The sequence below is a fragment of the Drosophila nasuta genome, chromosome 2R, assembly GCF_023558535.2.
Source record: "Drosophila nasuta strain 15112-1781.00 chromosome 2R, ASM2355853v1, whole genome shotgun sequence".
In the NCBI taxonomy this organism is placed as follows: domain Eukaryota; kingdom Metazoa; phylum Arthropoda; class Insecta; order Diptera; family Drosophilidae; genus Drosophila; species Drosophila nasuta.
Window position 1 is genome coordinate 22,626,773 of NC_083456.1, and position 22,278 is coordinate 22,649,050.

The 22,278-nt window shown below is 40.4% G+C and overlaps 8 protein-coding genes and 1 long non-coding RNA gene across 9 annotated transcripts; 5 read left to right on the forward strand and 4 right to left on the reverse strand.

Moving 5' to 3' along the window:
• Positions 1-398: 398 nt before the first annotated feature.
• LOC132784150 (uncharacterized) lies at positions 399-1,057 on the reverse strand. The gene is made up of 2 exons (XR_009632232.1): positions 923-1,057; positions 399-857 (listed from the first exon to the last, which is right to left on the reverse strand). It is a non-coding gene; the product is annotated as an uncharacterized LOC132784150 (long non-coding RNA).
• A 1,672-nt stretch (positions 1,058-2,729) lies between these two features.
• On the reverse strand, positions 2,730-3,769 carry LOC132784142 (cuticle protein 21-like). Its single transcript, XM_060789558.1, has 2 exons — positions 3,688-3,769; positions 2,730-3,609 (listed from the first exon to the last, which is right to left on the reverse strand). Exons 1-2 carry the CDS (start codon positions 3,697-3,699, stop codon positions 2,833-2,835), a joined length of 789 nt encoding a protein of 262 aa, XP_060645541.1. The 5' UTR covers positions 3,700-3,769; the 3' UTR covers positions 2,730-2,832.
• A 1,767-nt stretch (positions 3,770-5,536) lies between these two features.
• LOC132784143 (larval cuticle protein A2B) lies at positions 5,537-6,427 on the forward strand. Its single transcript, XM_060789559.1, has 2 exons — positions 5,537-5,600; positions 5,668-6,427. The coding sequence occupies exons 1-2, from the start codon at positions 5,589-5,591 to the stop codon at positions 6,328-6,330; spliced, it is 675 nt and encodes a 224-aa protein (XP_060645542.1). The 5' UTR covers positions 5,537-5,588; the 3' UTR covers positions 6,331-6,427.
• A 2,325-nt stretch (positions 6,428-8,752) lies between these two features.
• On the forward strand, positions 8,753-9,535 carry LOC132784144 (cuticle protein 21). The gene is made up of 2 exons (XM_060789561.1): positions 8,753-8,764; positions 8,836-9,535. Exons 1-2 carry the CDS (start codon positions 8,753-8,755, stop codon positions 9,475-9,477), a joined length of 654 nt encoding a protein of 217 aa, XP_060645544.1. The 3' UTR covers positions 9,478-9,535.
• Positions 9,536-11,005: 1,470 nt separating this feature from the next.
• LOC132784146 (larval cuticle protein A2B-like) lies at positions 11,006-11,739 on the forward strand. Its single transcript, XM_060789563.1, has 2 exons — positions 11,006-11,063; positions 11,125-11,739. Exons 1-2 carry the CDS (start codon positions 11,052-11,054, stop codon positions 11,704-11,706), a joined length of 594 nt encoding a protein of 197 aa, XP_060645546.1. The 5' UTR covers positions 11,006-11,051; the 3' UTR covers positions 11,707-11,739.
• A 997-nt stretch (positions 11,740-12,736) lies between these two features.
• On the reverse strand, positions 12,737-13,460 carry LOC132784147 (larval cuticle protein A2B-like). The gene is made up of 2 exons (XM_060789564.1): positions 13,407-13,460; positions 12,737-13,349 (listed from the first exon to the last, which is right to left on the reverse strand). Exons 1-2 carry the CDS (start codon positions 13,416-13,418, stop codon positions 12,789-12,791), a joined length of 573 nt encoding a protein of 190 aa, XP_060645547.1. The 5' UTR covers positions 13,419-13,460; the 3' UTR covers positions 12,737-12,788.
• A 1,508-nt stretch (positions 13,461-14,968) lies between these two features.
• On the forward strand, positions 14,969-15,749 carry LOC132784145 (larval cuticle protein A2B). Its single transcript, XM_060789562.1, has 2 exons — positions 14,969-15,028; positions 15,107-15,749. Exons 1-2 carry the CDS (start codon positions 15,017-15,019, stop codon positions 15,689-15,691), a joined length of 597 nt encoding a protein of 198 aa, XP_060645545.1. The 5' UTR covers positions 14,969-15,016; the 3' UTR covers positions 15,692-15,749.
• Positions 15,750-16,702: 953 nt separating this feature from the next.
• LOC132784149 (larval cuticle protein A2B) lies at positions 16,703-17,330 on the forward strand. The gene is made up of 2 exons (XM_060789566.1): positions 16,703-16,766; positions 16,836-17,330. The coding sequence occupies exons 1-2, from the start codon at positions 16,755-16,757 to the stop codon at positions 17,262-17,264; spliced, it is 441 nt and encodes a 146-aa protein (XP_060645549.1). The 5' UTR covers positions 16,703-16,754; the 3' UTR covers positions 17,265-17,330.
• A 3,478-nt stretch (positions 17,331-20,808) lies between these two features.
• Positions 20,809-21,605, reverse strand: LOC132784148 (larval cuticle protein A2B). The gene is made up of 2 exons (XM_060789565.1): positions 21,550-21,605; positions 20,809-21,398 (listed from the first exon to the last, which is right to left on the reverse strand). The coding sequence occupies exons 1-2, from the start codon at positions 21,559-21,561 to the stop codon at positions 20,880-20,882; spliced, it is 531 nt and encodes a 176-aa protein (XP_060645548.1). The 5' UTR covers positions 21,562-21,605; the 3' UTR covers positions 20,809-20,879.
• Between the last annotated feature and the right edge of the window lie 673 nt (positions 21,606-22,278).

Here is a 22,278-nt window from a genome sequence, read left to right on the forward strand (position 1 = left end):
TCATCCAAAAATCTCTTTAATTATGTTTTTAGTGGCCGAAGTTTCTTGTTTTCTTTCTTTCCATACAACAAGTTCATAACAGACAAATCTTTAGTGTTTTTGTGTAGGAAAGCTCATTAGTAATGGGTTCACTGCCCTACAATTCACAGCTATTTTTAATAAACACATCACAGTTTAAAGATGACTCAAAAATGATGAGATAAACGCTCAATTTGCCAAACATCTCAAGTAAAATAATTGAGACGTGAAACATTGTTAATGTGCAACTAAAATATTTGTGTAACTGATTTTGTAAGCATAAAATAATATAATAATCAAAGACTATTATAAACAGTCTGTCTCTCAGTCTGTAATCTGTAAAAAAAAAGATGAGTTGTGGTAATCAAAAAACATGTTCGTTTTTGGTAGCCTATTGTAGTTTTTTTTTGTGTTTATTGGTTACACCTAAACTTAATCACGAATGTAAATTTTGTACAAGGGCCGAGAGTGTTTTTGGGGGGTCTTCCAACGGGTCCGTGCGATTCAATGCCTTGTGATGAGTGCCAAAAAGCGAATTGGCCGTGGCTAACAATCAAGTGCCAATTTGCCGCCGACAAATTTCGTGTCAACTTCAGCTTCAACTTCATCTTCAGGTGCTGCTTTGCCGGTCGGTGCTGGATGATGTTTAGGATGTGCGGTGCCAAACAAGCCGAAAGTGATGGAGGTGTTATGTGCCGAGCGGTCGGATGGATGGATGGTGGTCAAAGAGAGTTGGGGGTGGGGTTGGGTTCAGTCAACGATTACTTTCCATTTGGGGATTTGAAGTGCGCAGCGCAGCTGAGGCAGATGCAAACACGATCTGTAGCGATCCAATTGAACTGCAAAAAAGAAAGAGTTTTAAATAAACGATCGATCGACGATTTATTTGTTTCTGTTCATTTACATTTTACAGATCTGCATTCTGTGTGATCTCTGGTTTGAGCTTTGCTGCGACGACGACGACTGTTCACCCGATACCGAAACGAATCCAAATGTTGCACGATTGCTGGCCGTGGGCCCAACCTCTTGGACTCAGCACAAAACACTGAATGAGCCAGCCAGGAGCAGATCACTTCTATTTATATGAGTCTTGAGACTTCAGGCTTTGCTTTGCTTTGCTCAGCGAAAGCCTGTTTACAGTCAGCTTCTCGAATCTCCCTTTTTGGCAAGTCCGTCGCGACGGGGCGATCCTTTAGCTCACTTGATCGGGTTTTACATTCATTTCATTTTTGCTCGTTCTTTTTTTTTGTCTTCAGTTTTTTGTCTGCATTGTCGGTTTGCATTACTGTTGTTGTTGTTCTTGTTGCTGCTGCAGCGGCAGATGATAATAATGATGATGATGAAGTTGAAAAGGGTTCACATATACAAACACACACACACTCATACTCTGAGACGCGCTCAGTCGATATATCGAAGAAAAAAACGTGGCAATCTTCCACTTGATTAGCTTCGATTTAAGCAAAAATCTGTGGCAAACAACCCAAAAACTAGGGTCTGCAACAGCAGCAACATCAGTTACAAGCTTCGACCTTGGACTACCCCTCGACAGAATAGTTCTTTTTGGACAAAAAGCACAAACAACAGGTGCAACGTCTGCAGACAGACTCTAGAATTGCATTTTAGGATTGGGGGAAGCATTGTGGGAAACTAGACTACTTAACTGAAGTACTCGTTGTTGTACTTGACTGCATGGATTTCAGCATAATTGTGGTTATTTACTCTGGAGGACACAAAACCATCAAAATATCCGTTTGTCATTTGAAAATTGAAGTCATGACCCCGAGGCTATTCAGTTTTTTGAAACCCCAGCCAGCGTCCAGCCCTCCCTTCAAATGCAAATATGACCCCTTCAGACTCTCTTGTGTCTTGTGTCAGGTCTGGCGAGAATTTGGATTCTTCAGTCTGCAGACGACGAACAGACAGCAAGGATCACTATGGTTAAGGAAGAGGCTGAGGCAGAGGTAGAGGTAGTGGAAAAGCCAGTTCATTGCACCCGATGTCCGCGTCTGACGACTGACGACTACAAAATGCGGCATGAAGCATCCTTAAGGGGATTTCAATTTCAAACAAAAGTCCAGCAGGACATGAATTGCAGCACTACGACTGCCAATCCTTTCATGCCTTTTAATGTCTGCGAACTTTTTCCGTTGTTTCGCCTCTTGCCGTGCCGCCAAACAAGTTATGAACTCTCAACACAAAAAAGATGAAGTAAAGCAGCACACAAAAACAGGATAATAGTGCGCATAATGTGAACGACCTTCCCAATTAACAACAACTGCAATTGCAATTGCATATCTCCATGCACATCCAGGTAGAGGCAAATCGAATAACAAGCACTTTCTTCATTTCATTACGAGTTGAAACACCCAGAGCACATAAAAATGCTATTATAATCAAACTATATGTCAGCAAAACAATAAAATATTTATGAAAATGTTCAAAATTTTATTAGAGTGTTTCTTTTCTAACTGAAATTTTAAAGCTCTATATTAAAGTGATAAATAATATTAATATTTATGGCAGCATTAAATCAAAGTAAATTATTTTATTAGTTAATGTCATTAGCTGCCAAATAAGTTTCCGATTTGCGTTTCCTTAGTTCTCAGATTAGTGATTCAAATGTCAAATTAATATTTATTTATCTTGTATTTATGTATTGTCTTTCGGCATTTGTCCTATTCAATTTAAAAAACCAATTGTTTTAATATTTTCATGTATGCATTGTTTTATTGTAATGTCAATAAATAAATGTACAGTAAAATGAGCAACGATTCTATATAGTACACACAACAGTCAAGGACTCAACTCAACACTTTAATGATGGTAGGCAACAGCGGGGGCGGCATAGCTGGCATAGTGAGCAGCTGGGGCAGCATAGTGAGCAACGGGAGCCACGGTCTTGACCACAGCTGGGGCAGCATAGTGAGCTGGGGCAGCATAGTGAGCCACTGGAGCTGGGGCAGCATAGTGAGCAACTGGAGCCACGGTCTTGACAACAGCGGGAGCGGCGTAGTGGGCAACAGCTGGAGCGGCATAGTGAGCAACTGGGGCAACAGTCTTGACCACAGCTGGAGCAGCATACTGGGCAACTGGGGCGGCATAGTGAGCAACTGGAGCCACAGTCTTGACGACAGCTGGGGCAGCATAGTGGGCAACTGGAGCTGGGGCAGCATAGTGGGCAACGGGGGCAGCAGCAATGGTCTTCACAACGGGAGCAACGGCGACGGCCTTGACGAGGGGTTCACGGTTGACGACAGCGTTGAAGCCGTTGATGGGATCGGCGGTGTACTGGACGGTGCGCTTGTAGCCATCGGCATCGACCAGAGAGTACTCGCCACGGACCACATCACCATCGCGCTCCTCAACCTGGCTCTTGGAGTCACCAGTCAGCTGATCGTCGACGCCATAGGAGAAACGGTACTGGGGATGAGGATCGTAGGTCTCATCGGATGACTTGACCAGCACCTTCTGGGCCACAGCCACGGGAGCAGCAGCATAGGTGGCAACTGGGGCAGCAACTGCAGCTGCGTGGTAAGCCTGGGGCACGTAGCCAGCGCTGGCAACCGCGACGAAGGCGAGAGCGAAGACAAACTGTGAAGGGGGGCGAGAGATAATCCATTAGTACTCATGAGTTTATCCATTGTCGAAAAATCCAGTGGTATGACTCACCTTGAATGCCATGTTGCTTGAGTGGAGGATTTGGTTGAGTTCTTTACAGAAGTGAACTTGATCTGCGAATGATACTTTTCTGGGCGTAAGCGTCAACTTATATAGCAAATCAACGACGCGGCTGCGCTGCTGCGAGTGAGCGTATTATTTCCATGGTGACAGCCAGAGTTTAATGTGCTCGACGTTGATTGTTGGCTGTCGATTTCTCGATTACTCGCACAGCGAATCGAACTGGCATTCGCAATAGTGTTGGTAACGTACTTCCTGTTCGATGCTAAGTACTGTGGGTGTGCAGCTCTAATCGCGTCGAGAGATCGGCGAGAACCATGCCCAAAAAGAGAAAGATCATTGGCGAAGGGGTTGTCCACACATTCGAGAACATTGAGCGGATATAAGTTTCCAGACTTAGAAAGGCTTAACGGTTCTTGTTTACACGTGTCCGTGTATGTAGCATTTCATTAATCTAATTTGTATAAAAGCATTCAATGATTGCTTATCTATATCATAAATCTGTAAGCTAACAACCTCTGACGTTACATAACAAGCCGAATCTAAACTGATTTGACTTGCTGAACATGTATCTTGAAATTTTAGGAACGTTCTAGAAATATTGGTAATTGAAAAAGAATTCTTCTATATTCTTCTATATGATTTCACAAAATGATAAGAATATATTATAAAGAATATATATAAACGCACATTAATTGAAATGTGATCAAATTAAAAAATAAATGATATTTCAAATTATTAAGAAATACTGTGAGATACAAATAAATACATTTTAAAATTTTTTGGAATTCATATTATATTATAAATTATATAAATTATGTATATAAAAAAAGCTTTTTAAAATATTCACAACTAAAACAAAAACAAAATATTTTCAACTAATTAAATTTTCAATAAATTAATCCCTTCTAAAGATAAATTGTTTCTCTTCTATGGTTTTATCACCCTTACGAATACAAATGTTGATATATGTGTTTTAGGAATTTTAAAATAATTAAATTAAAGCATTTAAAATCCTATGATATACTTTAAGCTTTTAAAAAATATTATGAAATTGAGAATATTTCATAATATTCTATACAAAATAATACAAAAATGACTTTAAATTATAATATCAAATAAAATGTATATATAAAATATCACTTCCATAGCTAATTTTAATTTCTTATCATTTCTGATTTGAGTTTTCAATAACATATATAAAGAATGTATCACAACTGACTCGCATCTTTTCACCCTTTCACATACAATCAGATTGCTAAATAATGCATAAGTTCTTTATAAATATACCCCATACAATCCCAAAATTCAATTTGGGCAATTAGTTCAACGAATGCAGTTATTATTTTCATTTCATCTTAATGGTCTTAAAACACTCAAATTGCAGCTACGTGGGACGATGTTATTATGGCTGCAAGGAAAACCCAAATCCTTTCTAAATAATTTAGCCTTTTGCAATTGCACTTGCCACAGCACAGCCGAGTACACCGCACTCTGCACCGCACTCCGCACTCCGGACCACAGCATAGCTTGACAATCTCTTGGATAGCCAACGGTCGCGGTGACTGCGCTAATTTCGAACATGATATGCAGAAGGCCACAGTTAAGCACCTTACGATTACGGGCAAAGGCAAAGGTAAAGGCAAATTTAAAGGTATGGGTTAAGGTACGAATGCGAGTGCGAATGCGACTTGTGAATATGAGTATGTGAGTGTGAGTAAATGAGTGCAAGTAGTATGCACAGTATGTAGAGACATAATCAAATTGGCTATCGGTGAAAACACATTCGTCTGACTATAAATATCTCGCCCAGCCCAGAAGCAGTATCATTCAACATTCGCTCTTGCTTCTGTAAAGAACTCAACCAAACCCAAAAAAAAACCCCAAGCAAAATGGCATTCAAGGTAAGTCTTTTGGGACATTGGATAAACTTATGAGAACTAATGGATTATCTCTCGGTTCTATTCACAGTTTGTCTTCGCTCTCGCCTTCGTCGCCGTTGCCAGCGCTGGCTACGTGCCCCAGGCTTACCACGCAGCTGCAGTTGCTGCCCCAGTTGCCACCTACGCTGCTGCTCCCGTCGCCGTTGCCCAGAAGGTGCTGGTCAAGTCCTCCGATGAGACCTACGATCCCCATCCCCAGTACCGTTTCTCCTATGGCGTCGATGACAAACTGACTGGTGACAACAAAGCCCAAGTGGAGGAGCGCGATGGTGATGTCGTCCGTGGCGAGTACTCTCTGGTCGATGCCGATGGCTACAAGCGCACCGTCCAGTACACCGCCGATCCCATCAACGGCTTCAACGCTGTCGTCAACCGTGAACCCCTCGCTGTTGTGAAGACCATCGCTGCTGCCCCAGTTGCTCACTACGCTGCCCCAGCTGTCGTCAAGACTGTCGCCCCAGTTGCTCACTATGCCGCTCCAGCTGTTGCCCACTACGCCGCTCCCGCTGTTGTCAAGACCGTGGCTCCAGTTGCTCACTATGCTGCCCCAGCTCCAGTGGCTCACTATGCTGCCCCAGCTCACTATGCTGCCCCAGCTGTGGTCAAGACCGTGTCTCCCGTTGCCCACTATGCTGCCCCAGCTGCTCACTATGCCAGCTATGCCGCCCCCGCTGTTGCCTACCATCATTAAAGTGTTGAGTTGAGTCCTTGACTGTTGTGTGTACTATATAGAATCGTTGCTCATTTTACTGTACATTTATTTATTGACATTACAATAAAACAATGCATACATGAAAAAAATACAACTCAATTTGTTTAAATCGCTTGAAGCACTGCTTCAATTTGAGGTGTAAATTGTGAATTGATTTTAATTTTAGGAAATAACATTAACCGCTTAGACCCACACACACATACACACCCCAATCGCATAGCTTGGAGCCAAGAGCTGAGAGTGTTGCCAATTAAATTTGCTGCGACATTGAAATTCCAAAGTCAAATGAAGTTTTCAATTACGACTTCATTTGTTACACTTCCACACAATTGCCATGAAAATTAACTAATCCTATCAGCAGACAATGGACTGATGCCAGACTGTGGTTATCTCCGTGATTGGAGTAGCCCCCCAAAGGGAATTCTTAGCTTCAGATTCCGGTTGATACATTTGGCAAATTGTTGCCGGCTTCGCATTCGATATTGACTTTGACTTCGACTTCAGCCAGCGGCTTTTCCAATTCCGTTCCAAACGTGACTCGGTTCATTTTTTTTTGAGGAACTGGTTTGGCGCTGGCCAGACGCACGTCAGACCCCGAGGAGATCAGAACTTGTGATTAGCGCTTTTATGTTTGCATAATGGTCGAGTAATGAGTATGAACCTTTCTCGCCCAAGAGCAACACTTTTTTAATTGTTCTTATTTTTGGCAAATTTTCTATAAACAAATAACCATTAAAATGAATTGAAATTGAAATTGAAAGTCGCCAATGGCATTGAATTATTGGCAGAGGTCATAAATGTCTCAACTTGAACTTTAGTAATTAATTGAAGCTGAAATTAACTAGAGGAGGCTCAGTCTGCAAAAGTGAATAAAATTTGTTGCTATGCAAGGGATTAAAGGGAAAGAAAATAGGAATTGATCAAACAAATATAAGTTATTAAAGTGGGAAATTTTTCTATTACTCCAAACGAAATATTGTCAGGGTAGATGATTAGTTTCTCTATATCGTGGAATTTTTATACTAATATTTTAAAATATATATATATTAATTTAAGTATTAATTATATCCACATACATTTCAAACGCTATTATATTAAGGCATCAGTGTAATCTTTATGTGATAATAGAGTTAAATAAATGATCTGTCATCACATTAAGTTAAGGTTTATTTGCTCAAGCATCATAGTACATAAACTATTAAAAATTTTGACTCTTGATTCATACTTTTGTATTACACTATTTAAATTGATGTGAAATAATATCTACAGCGTAAACATATTTGTTGCGAATTTAATGCGATAAAAGAGATAGCTAAATGATATGTCATAGTGTTACGCTATAGTTAATTAGCATAATCTCTCATTCAAATTATGCCACAACCTTCAAGTGGCACATTTTGTAAAAGCTCATTTATTGCACTCCTAGAAACGACCTTAAATGAAATTCTTTCAACTCGAATTGCGAGCAGCAGCAGCACAACAAACATTACATCATTTTGCAAAGAGTTGAGTCACTTTATATACCGTATGTATGTAAGTGCTAACATAATGTGTATGTGTGTGTGTGTGTGTAGGTTTGTTGTGGCATGATTGAGCACTTATGCCGTAAGTCGATGGTATACAAAATAATAACTGAGAAAAGCTTCAACCTGAAAGCTCAGATATTACAAGTCTCAGCTCATTGAGGCTCTTGGACATGGGCCAGATACTTGTTTCAATTTTTTTTTTCTTCGTCTTTTTTTCAATCATTTTGTATTTTATTTTTGGGTCATTGCAGCGCGAGCAGCTGGACAGCTAGGTGGGGGGTGTGTGTCAAGTGCAATGCTGGCATCGATCAAGTTGTCTTTATTGGGTTACTTACATGACTCGAGAGTTGAATACGAACCCGACCCCAACTCCAATTCCGATTCCGTTGCCGTTGCCGGCAAACGTCTTCGACTCGGACGCTGTCGGCAATCAAAGCCAAGTTGCTCGCCTAAGTCTTTTGTTTTCTGCCGTTTTTTTTCGTTTTTTCTTCGTCTTTCTTTCTTTCGATTCCGTCCGTCTTCCATTCATAACGTTGTGCGAGAGCAAGTTTGCCCAAATGGGTGTGACTCGTGGGTGCAAATCTCGTGGCGTTTGTTAACGTTTGGGTACAAAAAAAAATCCATACAAAACGACATGCAAATGAATTAAAACTCAATTTCAAATTATTTTTTGTAAAACTTTACGAAAAAAGTGAAAGAAAGGCCAGCCACAATGGACCATTCGGCCATGGTGCCCAACCGAAAATTTCCTCTATAAATACAAATGCACTGGATGTTAAATTATTATTCAAAGCACAGCCCTCAGTGAAGGAGTACATCGCGTCCACAGCTTAGTTACCTATCCAAACACCAAAACCCTTCACGTAAACTGCAAAATGGCTTTCAAGGTAAGTCCCTGAAATTTCCTGAATATCCCAAAAATTTCTAATTCCTTTCACTCCTTTCATACGCTTTATAGTTGCTCGCTTTGGTCTCTCTGGCTGCTGCTGTCTCAGCTGGCGTGATTCCTGTGGAACACCACGAACATCTAGAGCCACAGCTCTACCATGCTGCAGTGCCTCAGCCACAGCATGTGATCTACCAGAAGCCCCACGACATTCACGCCCACGCTCACGCCCATGAGGTCTATCCCGATGATCCTCATCCCAAGTACAACTTCGCTTATGATGTGCAGGATGCTCTCTCCGGCGACTCCAAGAGCCAGGTTGAATCCCGCGATGGTGATGTTGTCCAGGGCGAATACTCGCTGGATGATGCCGATGGCTTCCGTCGCACCGTCAAGTACACCGCTGACTCCGTGAACGGCTTCAACGCTGTCGTGCATCGTGAACCTCTCGCTCATGCCCACCACAAAGTGGTTGCTGCCGCTCCACTTGCTCCCGTGCAGTATCACCATGCTGCCCCAAGTGCTGTGCTGAAGACTCCAGTGTCGTATGCTGCCCCCGCCTATGTTGCACCCACCTATGCTGCTCCCTCTCACTACGAGCACGAGCCACAGCACTACGAACATGAGCAGCAGCAGCATCAGGCTCAGCACTATACCAGCTATGAGACTCCTGCCCCAGCCAGCCACGATGCCAGTGACTACTACCACCACTAGAGCCGAAGCGTGCACCGTTGAAAGTATTATTTTGCATCTCCCCATTCCATGTACTCATTGCCCCCAAACACATTCCTCTAGTGCCCTAAGATCTTTGTTAAATAGTTCTATTGTAAATATTTCAATATAATTTTGAATGCATCAAAACTGTGTGTTTCTCTATTTCATTTACGAGATTAGAAAAAGATGTTTTCTTACCATGGATAAAGTTTAACTACCATTTAAACTTCACAACATTTTAATACTCTAATGACTTTAAAAATATTCAGCTATTCAAATAATATAATGGTATTCATAATTAAATCAATATTTGAATTGATTGCTTTAAATTTATATTTACTGAGGCAAAAGGCAAAGCGGTTTGTTTAAATCTATTATTGCCTTTTTCCTATTAAAAGTTCTGAGGTATACTAAATTTACTATTTATCCTTTTTTCCAGCTGTTATCAAAATTATGTAACTCTCATGCTATTCTGAATTTAGCTACGAGAGATATGCCATTGCATGCGAATATTTACCGACTTTATACAGTCTATTTAAAATTTAGAGTGCTCTAACCACAAGAACTTTTGTCTTAATCTTTAGAGTATCATCTTACCTAGCTAGGACAATAGAACAAAGTGAGAATACTCTATTAAAACTGTTATAAAATCTTTCTAGTGTGTTGTTCTCTTTTGTTACTTATTAAAATCTCTATTAAGATACTAAACTCTTCCTTGAATAGATTCTTAAATGTATAACAAAAACAAAACTTTATAATAAAACATAGAAAATCCCTAAATAAAAACTCTTATTGTTTTCAAAAAGTCGGCTTCCAGAATTGGTTTTTCCCGGCGTACTTATAGCTATCATTAATTGAGCATGATCTGGCGCATTAAGAGTCAACAATCGGAGCACACAGACACATTCGTGTAGTATTTTATTTCATTTCGTTTCACTTCATTTCATTTCATTTAATTTAGTTTAGCTGTATATTTTCGCATTTGAGGTAACCGGTTTGGCATGCCAAAGTATCCGGTAGCAACAATGGCAATTTTTGCAATTGTAATGTCGCGCACACAAATTGAATGTCAAATAGCCCCCGGGGCAGAAAGATTTTTTTGGGCTATTTCAGCTAAAGGCAGATCTGGCTGAGTCCGGAACCTCGACGCTTGACGCGCGTCCATGAGCATGAGCAATAGCTGTAGTATGTCCAATTGCCAGACAAGACCCGATTTGCTTCACATTCCTCAAACAAATGGCTAAGATAATAGCGTTCGTTCGCCCTGCACTCGGGTCGACTCGACTCAACTCACTCGGCCTTTCGCTTCCCTTTGTCTTCAGTAATGTGTGTGCGTACGTGTGCGTGTGTGTGTGTGTGCTCTACTGTGTGCGGTGTGTGTAATTTGGTTGTTCATAATGAGCAGCCGCAACAAAACCCACAACCTCGGGCATGCACTTGCCCATTTCCTAAGCTGGCAAAGCAATTGCTCTGTTTGCTCTATAAAAGCCGCTCTCAGTCCAATTTCTAATCATACTGCAGTCTTCGCTTCACTCGATAGCACACGCATCCAGTCACACACCAAGCATCTCAAAATGGCATTCAAGGTATGCTCATAGCCATAGTCATCAGTACCAGGAGTACAGTACTTCTTTAATTCACTTTCAGTTCGTCGCTCTCTTCGCCCTGATCGCCGCCGCCAGCGCTGGCGTCCTGCCCGCCGCTCAGGTCTACCATGCTGCTCCCGCCGTGGCCACCTATGCCGCCCCAGCTGCCGTTGTCAAGACAATTGCCCCTGTGGCCCAGCATGTGATCACCAAGGCTGCCGAGGAATACGATCCCCATCCCCAGTACAAGTACGCCTACAATGTCCAGGATGCCCTCTCCGGCGACTCCAAGAGCCAGGTCGAGGAGCGCGATGGTGATGTGGTCCGTGGCGAGTACTCTCTGGTCGATGCCGATGGCTACAAGCGCACCGTCCAGTACACCGCCGATCCCATCAACGGCTTCAACGCTGTCGTCAACCGTGAACCCCTCGTCAAGGCCGTCGCTGTTGCTCCTGTTGTAAAGACCATTGCTGCTGCCCCCGTTGCCCACTATGCTGCCCCAGCTGTCGTCAAGACCGTGGCTCCAGTTGCCCACTATGCTGCTCCAGCTGTTGCTCACTACGCCGCTCCAGCTGTGGTCAAGACCGTCGCTCCAGTTGCTCACTATGCCGCCCCAGCCGTCCACCTGGCCCAGCACTACTAAATGCCATTTTGTTGAGTGTGTTGACTGAAACTTGCCAATGTTTTAAATAAATTACAATAATTAACTATTCTTTAAACAATCGAGTTTTTTCCTTATTTTCCAAAGTGCTTGAAAACTAAACGACACTTAAATAGCTTAGCGTGAATTTAAAAGAAAAATTTTTAAATACCGTAGAATCTTTTAAGGAAAGGAAGTACAATAATTAGATGTAATATTCTAAAAGTTATCAAAAAGGTTATTCAATTTTATTTGTACTAATTTGAGCTAATTAAATAACAAACATATTTGGTCTTTAATCAAATTTAGGTCAGGAAGAATTTAGAATATTAACTAGGAATCATTTATAAAATTTTAAATAAATCTCTATCTATTTTTATAAAAATGATTAATAATTTACATATTTATGCTTATGAACTCATCAGATATTTAAAATCCAACTTCTGTTAAGTCGATTCTATATTTAAATCTTGAAAGTTATTTTAAGAATTCCATGACTTTTCAAGTTACTTTCGCTTGCTGACCAATTACTGTCTATGTCCGCAACAAAAATAGAATAAGAACTGAAAGCTCATGAAACTACTCTAGAAGCTATTGTATTCCATTTCGTTTGACGTACGTCTGGCCAGTGCCAAACCAGTTTGCATTAAATCGGCCAAGTCATGTTTGAAACGGAATTGGAAAAGCCAAAATCCACAGCTGACCATAATTGATCAAAAGAGAGAATTAAACCTTGATTCAAGCTAGCAACTGAGTAATCTGATTCAAGTACAACCGATAAATGTATCGTTAAAATAAGCTTATCAAACTTAAGCTGGGATTTGGGGGATTGAAATCACGTATTATTTCATTATAGGATTTACTTCATTTCGTTGAGGAATGTGGCCAATGGAGACGCAAATGCAAACTTGAAATTTCAATGTCGCGCCAAACATAATTGGCAATAATTTAGGCCGAATTGCTTCATGATAGTTAGGAGCTAATGGAAATGCTGTTTTAAATGAAAGAACTCTTGAATTTGAAAGTACTTTTAACATTTATTCTTCGATATAAAACTATAACAAATCACTGGCAGCGTAACAAACTTAATGATGGTAGGCAACAGCTGGGGCGGCATAGCTGGCATAGTGAGCAGCTGGGGCAGCATAGTGGGCAACGGGAGCCACAGTCTTGACCACAGCTGGAGCAGCATAGTGAGCCACAGCGGGGGCCGCATAGTGGGCAACGGGGGCAGCAGCGATGGTCTTCACAACGGGAGCAACGGCAACGGCTTTGACGAGGGGTTCACGGTTGACGACAGCGTTGAAGCCGTTGATGGGATCGGCGGTGTACTGGACGGTGCGCTTGTAGCCATCGGCATCGACCAGAGAGTACTCGCCACGGACGACATCACCATCGCGCTCCTCGACCTGGCTCTTGGAGTCGCCGGAGAGGGCATCCTGGACATCGTAGGCGTACTTGTACTGGGGATGGGGATCGTATTCCTCGGCAGCCTTGGTGATCACATGCTGGGCCACAGGGGCAATTGTCTTGACAACGGCAGCTGGGGCGGCATAGGTGGCCACGGCGGGAGCAGCATGGTAGACCTGAGCGGCGGGCAGGACGCCAGCGCTGGCGGCGGCGATCAGGGCGAAGAGTGCGACGAACTAAAAGAAATGAATATGAATATGGAAATATATTCCTTAAAAGTCTTTTGGGCATACCTTGAATGCCATTGCGTTAGAGATTTGGTTGTGAGATACTGCTGAGAGCGGAGAGTGAATTGAACTGTGCCTGCTGCTGCGTGTTGAGCGTTTATATAGAGCGATCTATACGCAACTTCAAGCTACCGGCTACCGAATCGGGGCAGTTTCTCTTCGTGTACGAAGTCGTGTAATTAGTGCAATTCATTTACTTCATTTATGCTAAATATGTGTGGAAATTGTAGCATTGAGGCCGCATACGAACACGAATAATACGTATACGTACAGATGAATGAAATATCTTGCGTTTTGTGAGTTTTGTGTTGTGTGTTGTCATCCAAATAAATTCAATTATTGGGGGGTGCAAAAACTGGTTTTTTGAGTTCGAGTTGCACTAAGATACAGAGATTACAATGGTAAAGCCGATATTAAACATGTTAAACAATTGAGAGTACGCAGCACAAAATGTGTGTAATGCTGTCTAAGCAATAAATAATTTTATTTAAATTTAATTTATGTAGCAAATTTAAATGTTATCGATATTCTCGCAAACAGAAAGAAATGGGTTGATATATCAAATCACAAAATTCTTCGCATGAAATATTTATAAATACTGGGCTTCCCCAGTAAGAGAGATTTTGCAATATAGAAAATATACATATTTTGCCTTATTTATTTATTTAAATGTAATCAAAGTTCATTAAACATGGTAGTAAATAAATAAAGTTTTATGTTTTGTGATATTTACCAAGATATTTATTTTAGTAAATTTAATATTTGAAAATTACACTAATTAATATTTTCTTTATATTATATTTGAGACATATTTATGATGTTAACCATTTGCCATTAAACTTGCTGGTAAATAATTATATTTTATATTTTGAAGCAATTTAATAATTTAAGAATACTCTAAATAACATTTTACTCTAATATTTTTTAATATAATATTAATATTAATATTCTTAATTTTCTTTCTTACTTAATTAAGTTATTTAATGTTGTTTAGTAAGCATGTTTTAAGCCCAAACAATTTATTCAAGATATTTTAAAATGTATTTATTTTAATACTCCAATGTTTCTAAATTAATATGTGCAATACATCGGAAAAACTAAAACCAACTAGTATAGAAAAACCCAAAAATTGTTTATGACTTGAGAATATTGTTTGCGCAACTGTTGATTACAAGTCAATTCGCATTTGGATTAAAAATCAAAAATGGTTTTCGCTTATTCGCACACCATCAATTTGAAACTGATGTATGCAATATATATGCGAGTAGTAACTGTAAACTGTGCAGACAACGATAAATAAAAATAAATTCAATAATATGCAGTATGGGTTTTTAATTAAAGATTCCCATTTAAACGATTGTCGTCGACTGTCGACCTGGAGAACTGAAGAACGTACGTGACCAAAGTACGTGATTTCTTGGAACAGTCGAACCAAAAATGCACTTTCAATAGCAGGCCGAGTGAGTCGGAGTGCCAAAATTGAATTCCAATTAGGTGTCATCAATGTCACCGAGTTGACTATATAACATAATGGCCAGCACTTGGGCAGACATTCAGTGTTCAGCTTTAGCTTCACACAGCACCGAGTAAACCTCCCCCAACTCAAATCCAACGAAATGGCTTACAAGGTACCACTTACAACAGTCCTGGCGACACATGGATTACGCTAGGATACTACTTATAACACACCTTCATCTTCATTATAGATCGTTTTTGCTTTGGCTATGTTCGCCGTGGCTCAGGCTGCAGTGCTGAGAACTGTTGCCCCCGTTGCCGTGGCACCTGCAAGTGTGCTGGCCAAGACCGTTGAACTGGAGGAGGTTGATCCCCATCCCCAGTACTCCTACAGCTACGACGTCCAGGACACTCTCTCCGGCGACTCCAAGGGACAGTTCGAGGAGCGTGATGGCGACATTGTGCGTGGCGAATACTCTCTGATCGATGCCGATGGCTTCAAGCGCACCGTCACCTACACCGCTGATCCCATCAACGGTTTCAATGCCGTCGTCCGTCGTGAACCCATCGTCGCCGTTGCCGAGCCCTTGGTGAAGGCTGCCCCTGTTGCTGTTGCCGCTCCTCTGGTCCGCTCTGCTCCAGTTGCTGTTGCCGCTCCTCTGGTCCGCTCTGCTCCCGTGGCTGTTGCTGCTCCTTTGACCGCCCCTCTGGTCCGCTCTGCACCCATTGCTCTCTCTGCACCCCTTGTCCGCTCAGCTCCTCTTGCGGTTGCAGCTCCAGCCATTGCTGCGCCCCTGAGATACACAGCGCCTGCCTACGCCGTGAGGAACCTGTAAACTCTTCAATCCCAGACCTGATTTGATTCCATGTTCGGTTTATGATTTTACAATTAAATGTGATTATATTTTTACAAAAAAAAAGTGCTGTTTGTTTTACTTTATCTTGGAGGCAAATCAATGAATTCAAATTGATATTTAACAGCTAATTAAAAGTTCACATATTAATCAAAAACATTAAAGCTAAAACAGTGACAATAATTATCAAGATACCAACTAAAATTGCAGTCAACAAATAGTTTTAGATGCAGTCAAATTTTAAATTTCAAAAAGTAAAGATTTACAATTCTTTTGCTCAATTTCAAATTATTCCACTAAATCTAAAAATCACGTACAATACATACTAATTAATTACAGCTATGTAAATCATTTTAGCTGCACTTTTCACTTCATTATATTAGCTCAATCTATCATTATTTGTGGTCAGCTACTACTATAAAATTTTAATTGATCAGAGCACAGTTTTTATTTGTGGTTTAAAATGGAAATTAATGTGTAATGATATGGGATCTAGTTTTGGAGGTCTGTCAATCGGATAAATTGTTAAATACATGCATTTAATTCGATATCACCTTCAAGGTGAAATTGTGAAAGCGCTGAAGTCACAAATGCCCCGCGGTCAAACAGCAGCAATTGGCGAAGGTGTGGTTGAATCTCTTGCTGTTGCTGTTGCTGGGATCGTTGCTGTGGTTGGTCGTTGTTGTTGTTATCGTTGTTGTTGCTATGGGCACCACTTACCTATGACACTAATCTGCACACATTTACATGTCGCAGATATTGCATAAATTTCGTGTATCTGCTCGTATTCGTAATTACCTCGCTTCGAGTCGATAAATCAACAACAACAAAAAAAACGCAACAAAAATAAATACAAGTGACAAAAATGTATTGTGCAAAAAAGCGCAAAAAAAAGGGCATAATAAAAATAATAATAATTTCAATTTCGCGAGTTACAATTTGGAGAGTATAAAACCGTGTGGTCCACAGTCTGCAAATCATTCCACAGCTTCTCTGCTTTCGCATCAGTATTCGGATATTCGCCAAGCCATCAAACAAAATCGCCATGGCCTTCAAGGTAAGCAACAGCAAGAAAAAAGGTTCAACCAGCAATCCTTTCTAATTGCCATCTCGAATATCCTTGCAGTACTTCGCCGTCCTTGCTCTCGTTGCCGCCGTCAGCGCTGGTGTCCTGCCCGTCCAGCAGGTGTACCATGGCGCCGCTCCAGCTGTCGCCTATGCCCACGCCCCCGTGGCTGTGGCTCATGCCCCAGTTGCTGTCGCCCATCCCGTGCTGGCCAAGCACGACGATGAATACGATCCCCATCCCCAGTACAAGTTCGGCTATGATGTCCAGGACGCTCTCTCCGGTGACTCCAAGAGCCAGGTCGAGGAACGCGATGGCGATGTCGTTCGTGGCGAGTACTCGCTGATCGATGCCGATGGCTTCAAGCGCACCGTCCAGTACACTTCAGATCCCGAGAATGGCTTCAACGCTGTCGTCAACCGTGTGCCCGTCGATCACGTGATCAAGACTGTGGCCCCAGTGGCAGCCGTGCCTGTCTACCACCATTAAGAGGAAACAATTACTCAGCCATTCGACATTGTTTAAAGCCATCTTCATGTCCTTAAATTCAATAAATTGTTGCATATTTCTAAGCTTACAAACAGGGAATTTTTTTTGAAAGGGAAAGGAAATTTTTGTAGATAACCCTAAAGGATTTGCAAGAAAGGAACATATAAATCAAAGCGAGTCAAAGCAGCAGAGGTAAAATATTATTAAAATTCATATAAAAGTGGTTATTTTTTCAAAGGAAAGGGAATTATTGCAGATAGTAAACTTAAAGGATTTGCAAGCAAGGGATCTATAAAACAAAGCGAGGCAAAGCAGAGTAGAAAAAATAGTATTAAAATATAAATAAAAACAGGAGATCTTTTAAGGAAAAGGGAATTTGCAGATAGTTAACTTAAAGGTTTTTGCAAAGAAGCAATACTCGTATATAAAACAAAGCGAGTCAAATCAGAATAGGAAAAATATTAAAAATATAAAATTAATAAATGAATTATCAATTTTAAAGGAAGTACATATTAGAAAAAGTAGACAAAGCTTACCCAGGGAAAAACTTAAAAAAAAAAATTTGAATTTCAGATGTTACTTAAATTGAGTTTCAATTAAATATTTCAATCAGAAATTAGTTTAAATAAGAAAGAATTTAAAAATATTATATAATATACATATAAGCAATTAAAGGAATTACATAACTGTTGAAGCGTCATTTTTATGTCACCACAAATCTTATTAATTTTAAGTGGTATTAAATAAATAAAATTAGATTAATCATATAAATCCACAAACTCTACACCTGGATTTAGAAAGTTTAAACGTATTTATTACCATTCCAAAATAACTTCAAAATATACGAAAGCGAATCGTTAAAATATCATAATTAAAGTAGTTGAGTGCAGCTATGAACAATCATTTCAAAAATACTTGAAATCACGTACTCAACGGCAATTCACAAGGCAATTATGGCATATGGTCGATGGTAGATCAGATCGCGGCACTCACATGCGTATTCGGTGTCCTCTAGTATATATTTTAAATCAATTTCTGACAGCGCCTCTGACGCAGATTGCACGCTTGCAGCTCATTATTGTAAATTGAGCAGCCCACAGTTGCCATCTGCCTGGTCCCATTACCATTTACACCAATCACCGCAAGTTGATGCAGACACACACAGAAAAGTATCGAATTCGAATATTGCATGCAATGCTCAATGCTCAACAACATCGACAACAACAACAAGTTAAGGTCAATTCGATCGATTTTTTTTTTGGGGGGCTTTGCAAGCCTTTCGCCAAATGCAACGCCCAAATTGCAGAATGATTTACGATTGGCGATATATTGGCTTAAAGCGTTGCCATTGTCTTATCGTCAAGATAGCAGCCAACTGATAGCGACAGCTCAGAAAGACTTTTGTACATTTTGTGTGTTGCCTTAACATACAATATAATATATATTATACTATATTGTACACATCCGTACGCCCAACTATGCCAAGGCATGGAAACAAAAACTGTGTTGCCGCCTGTTTGTCCTCCAATGCAGGTTGTTGCAGCTGGCGACAAGTGACCAGCGATTTTTCGAGTGTTAAGGTCAAAGTCAGGTTTTTTTATGGTTAATTGCGGGCAAGTCGTGTCCGTCTAGACGATGTGACATGTTCGTGTTTCTGCGCCCCATTCCCATGTAAAGTTAACAGCAAAACAGCGGCAGAGCAGTAGCAACAACAGTAGCAGATCATAATAAAAAATACGCACATACACTCACACTCAAAACCACAACCAAATACGCTCCATACCAATTACAATTACAGTAACATGCCGTTGCTTTTTGAAGTCCAAGACGAGGTGGCCACTCGGCCACTTGTCCATGTACCTGGCCCATAAAGTCACAAGGCGATTACAGCAATGCGCGAAAAAAAAACCCAGCAAACATTATTAAGCGTGTTCACACTACCGAAAAAATACGGTCAAGCAACAATATAATGTTAGCTACTACAAATAAAAAATGTATATTAAGTTATGGAGCATACTCAAAAAAATAATAATACTTACAAAGGTTATTGACATATTAAATACTAAAAACAAATTTACTTATTAAAATGAATGTTAATATAAGTGCAAAATGATAAATTTTGAAAATGTTGTATGATGTTTTTTTTCATGAAAGTCATTATGTTTCTTATATTGTGTTCCTTGAATTTAAATTGTTTAAGTTACAATGTTCACTTGTAAAACTTATTTTTATATTATTAGAATTAATGAAAATGGCTAACAATTTAGAAAATATTTCTCATTTAACTTACACAAGAATTTAATGTAAATGAAAAGTGGTAATCTTTATATTAATTATTATATTAAAATTATACATTTTATAATTAATATTATACTAAAATCCAGAACTTAGTTTCATTCATTTGACTAAACTATTTCCCATTCAATGAAATGTAAATTTATGATTATGGTTCTTCCATTACAAATAAAGAATGTCCATATCTATAAACACTTGACATAATGTCTACTTCAACGATAACGAGCAAAGCACTCTTATTGTTATTGTTGGGGGTTTCTCTGATTTATTGTCGTCAATTAAATTGCTGTCAAGTTTGAACGCAACTTCAACGCCTCGACTTTTTAGCGTTTACCGTTTTGTTCGTTCGCCTCGTTCTCGGCCAACTTTAAGTGAATTTTTTTGGGCATCTCACGTAGTCGCAGCCGTGAATCATAATGTTTACATTTACATTTACATTGTTTCGCTTTGTTTGCCATTATCGATGTTGTTGTTGCTGTTGTGATTGTTACTTTTGCAGCTTACGCTTTCGGTTGGTTCTTTCTTCTTTGCTCTTAATGGCCACTTTAAAGTGGTTCAATGCCGGACACGACCTTGAAATGTGCATGTGAGTATTTCATTGTAAGCTGGAAGAGCGAAAGTCAAGTGGCTTAGTGCATGTAATGTTTTTTAATTTCTTTCGGAATTTATTGGCTGGCAAGTTTTTGAAATACTGCGGATGTTTGTAGGGTAATTGCGAACCGAGCTTCATAACATAGTTCTTTTTATTTCCTTTACTTTAGAGAATTCAGTTTACTTTTCATTCAGAAACATGTGTAAAGAATTCTTTAATAAGGGTTAATAAATTGTCCTTTTTAACCCCAGTAAATTATTTTGTAATTTCACTTTTTGTGATATCATTTACATTAAATTTTTTCGGAGTAATAATTGATATCAAGTATGTCCAACATTTAATTCTGCACTTTTTCTGGAAAAAGTTCAAAAAAATAATTTTGTAATATAGAAAAGATACAAGAATCTTAAAGATTTATAAGTATAGGTTACAATGTATGAAGAATTTGCATTTCTAAGTTATCCCTCATCTGATTTTCAATTAAATATAAGATGTATATTTATTTTAGTATAGATATAGATTACTTTACTCTTAGTATGTAATATAATCTTTTCTAATCTCTTCGATTAGATCTCTATCACTATTGAATTAAGTGATTGGTTATATCTAGAAGGAAAATATAATTGCAAGAAGTAAATCAAAAGGCAGTAATTGTTCTATGACATCACATTCTTTATTCAATAACAACTAACGGCAATTATCAGGTCGGTCAGCACCTATTAGGCGATCTAATAGGCGTACGAGATAAGAGGCGAAGCGAACTGGGTCTTGACGATGGCTGGACCAGCGGCAACCAGAGGAGCAGCCTTCACAATTGGTGCTGGGGCAGCGGCCACAATTGGGGCTGGGGCAGCGGCGTAGGCAAGGGGAGCAGCGGCGGCCAAGGGAGCAGCACGGACAATTGGCGCTGGGGCAGCGACAACAGCGGGAGCAGCGGCGACGGCAGCAACCAAAGGTTCACGGCGCACCACAGCGTTGAAGCCGTTGATGGGATCGGCGGTGTAGTCCACAATGCGACGGTAGCCATCGGCGTCGTTCAGCGAGTATTGACCCTGGACGATGTCGCCATCACGGGTCTCCACCTGGGTCTTGGAATCGCCAGAGAGCGCATCCTTAACATCGTATCCGTAGGTGTACTGAGGATGGGGATCGTATTCCTCCACCTGGGCGACGGCGGCCAAGGGCGTGGCAACTGGGACGACACCAGCGCTGGCGACGGCGATGCAAGCAGCGAAGAGAATGGTGAACTGCAAGTAGAGATGGAACACACGAGTTTTTCATTTAACACATTTTGTATCACTAAACACTGGCAAGGACTCGCAAGAAATATCCTTTTTTTTCTTGAATTTGAGAGTATGCAATTTAAGAATAGCTTTGAGGATGAACTGTTTGGCTTACTTTGAATGCCATTGTTTGATTGTTTGGGGGGGTTTGGGTTGCTCTAGATACCGTAATTGGTGTTGAACTGATTTGAACAGTGTCCAACTGGGGCTTATATACCACAGTCGAGGCGATGTGCCCGAATTCGTAACCAAATGCGTGCCACTTGCGTCACGAAACGACGGCGACAATACCAAACTACCAAATACTACACAAAATACCAATACTAAGCAACAACAAAATGTGTACAGCAGACGACTGCGATCCAAGACTAGAAGCACTCGCAGCTGGGAGGAGAAGGTGAAGCACATTATTAACCAAGGCTAAGCGCACAAGTGACAAAGCAGCAGCAGCAGCAATGACGATGACAACAACAACAACAACAGTTAATAGTGTTGAAGGCATAATGCCTTCTTGATTGAAATGAACGCACTCGAGCCGAATTAATATTGGCCTCAGATACTCAGAAGTCGTCGCATACTCAAACGTGCACTGCGACGACGACGACTAAATCGATGCGATTGCTCATTTGTTTTCGCTTTCGAAAAGCACACAACAACAATGCACAACAGCAGCAAACACTCACACACATAGATGTTATTAATAATAACGTATGCAGCGCATGCTCAAATGCATAACAACGGTTTTTCAAATTGTCTGCACTGGCATCTACACACACATACTGGCTCACACACACCAACACAACTCTCCCCATCATCAGCAGCAGCGACCTTAAAGCGTTTACTT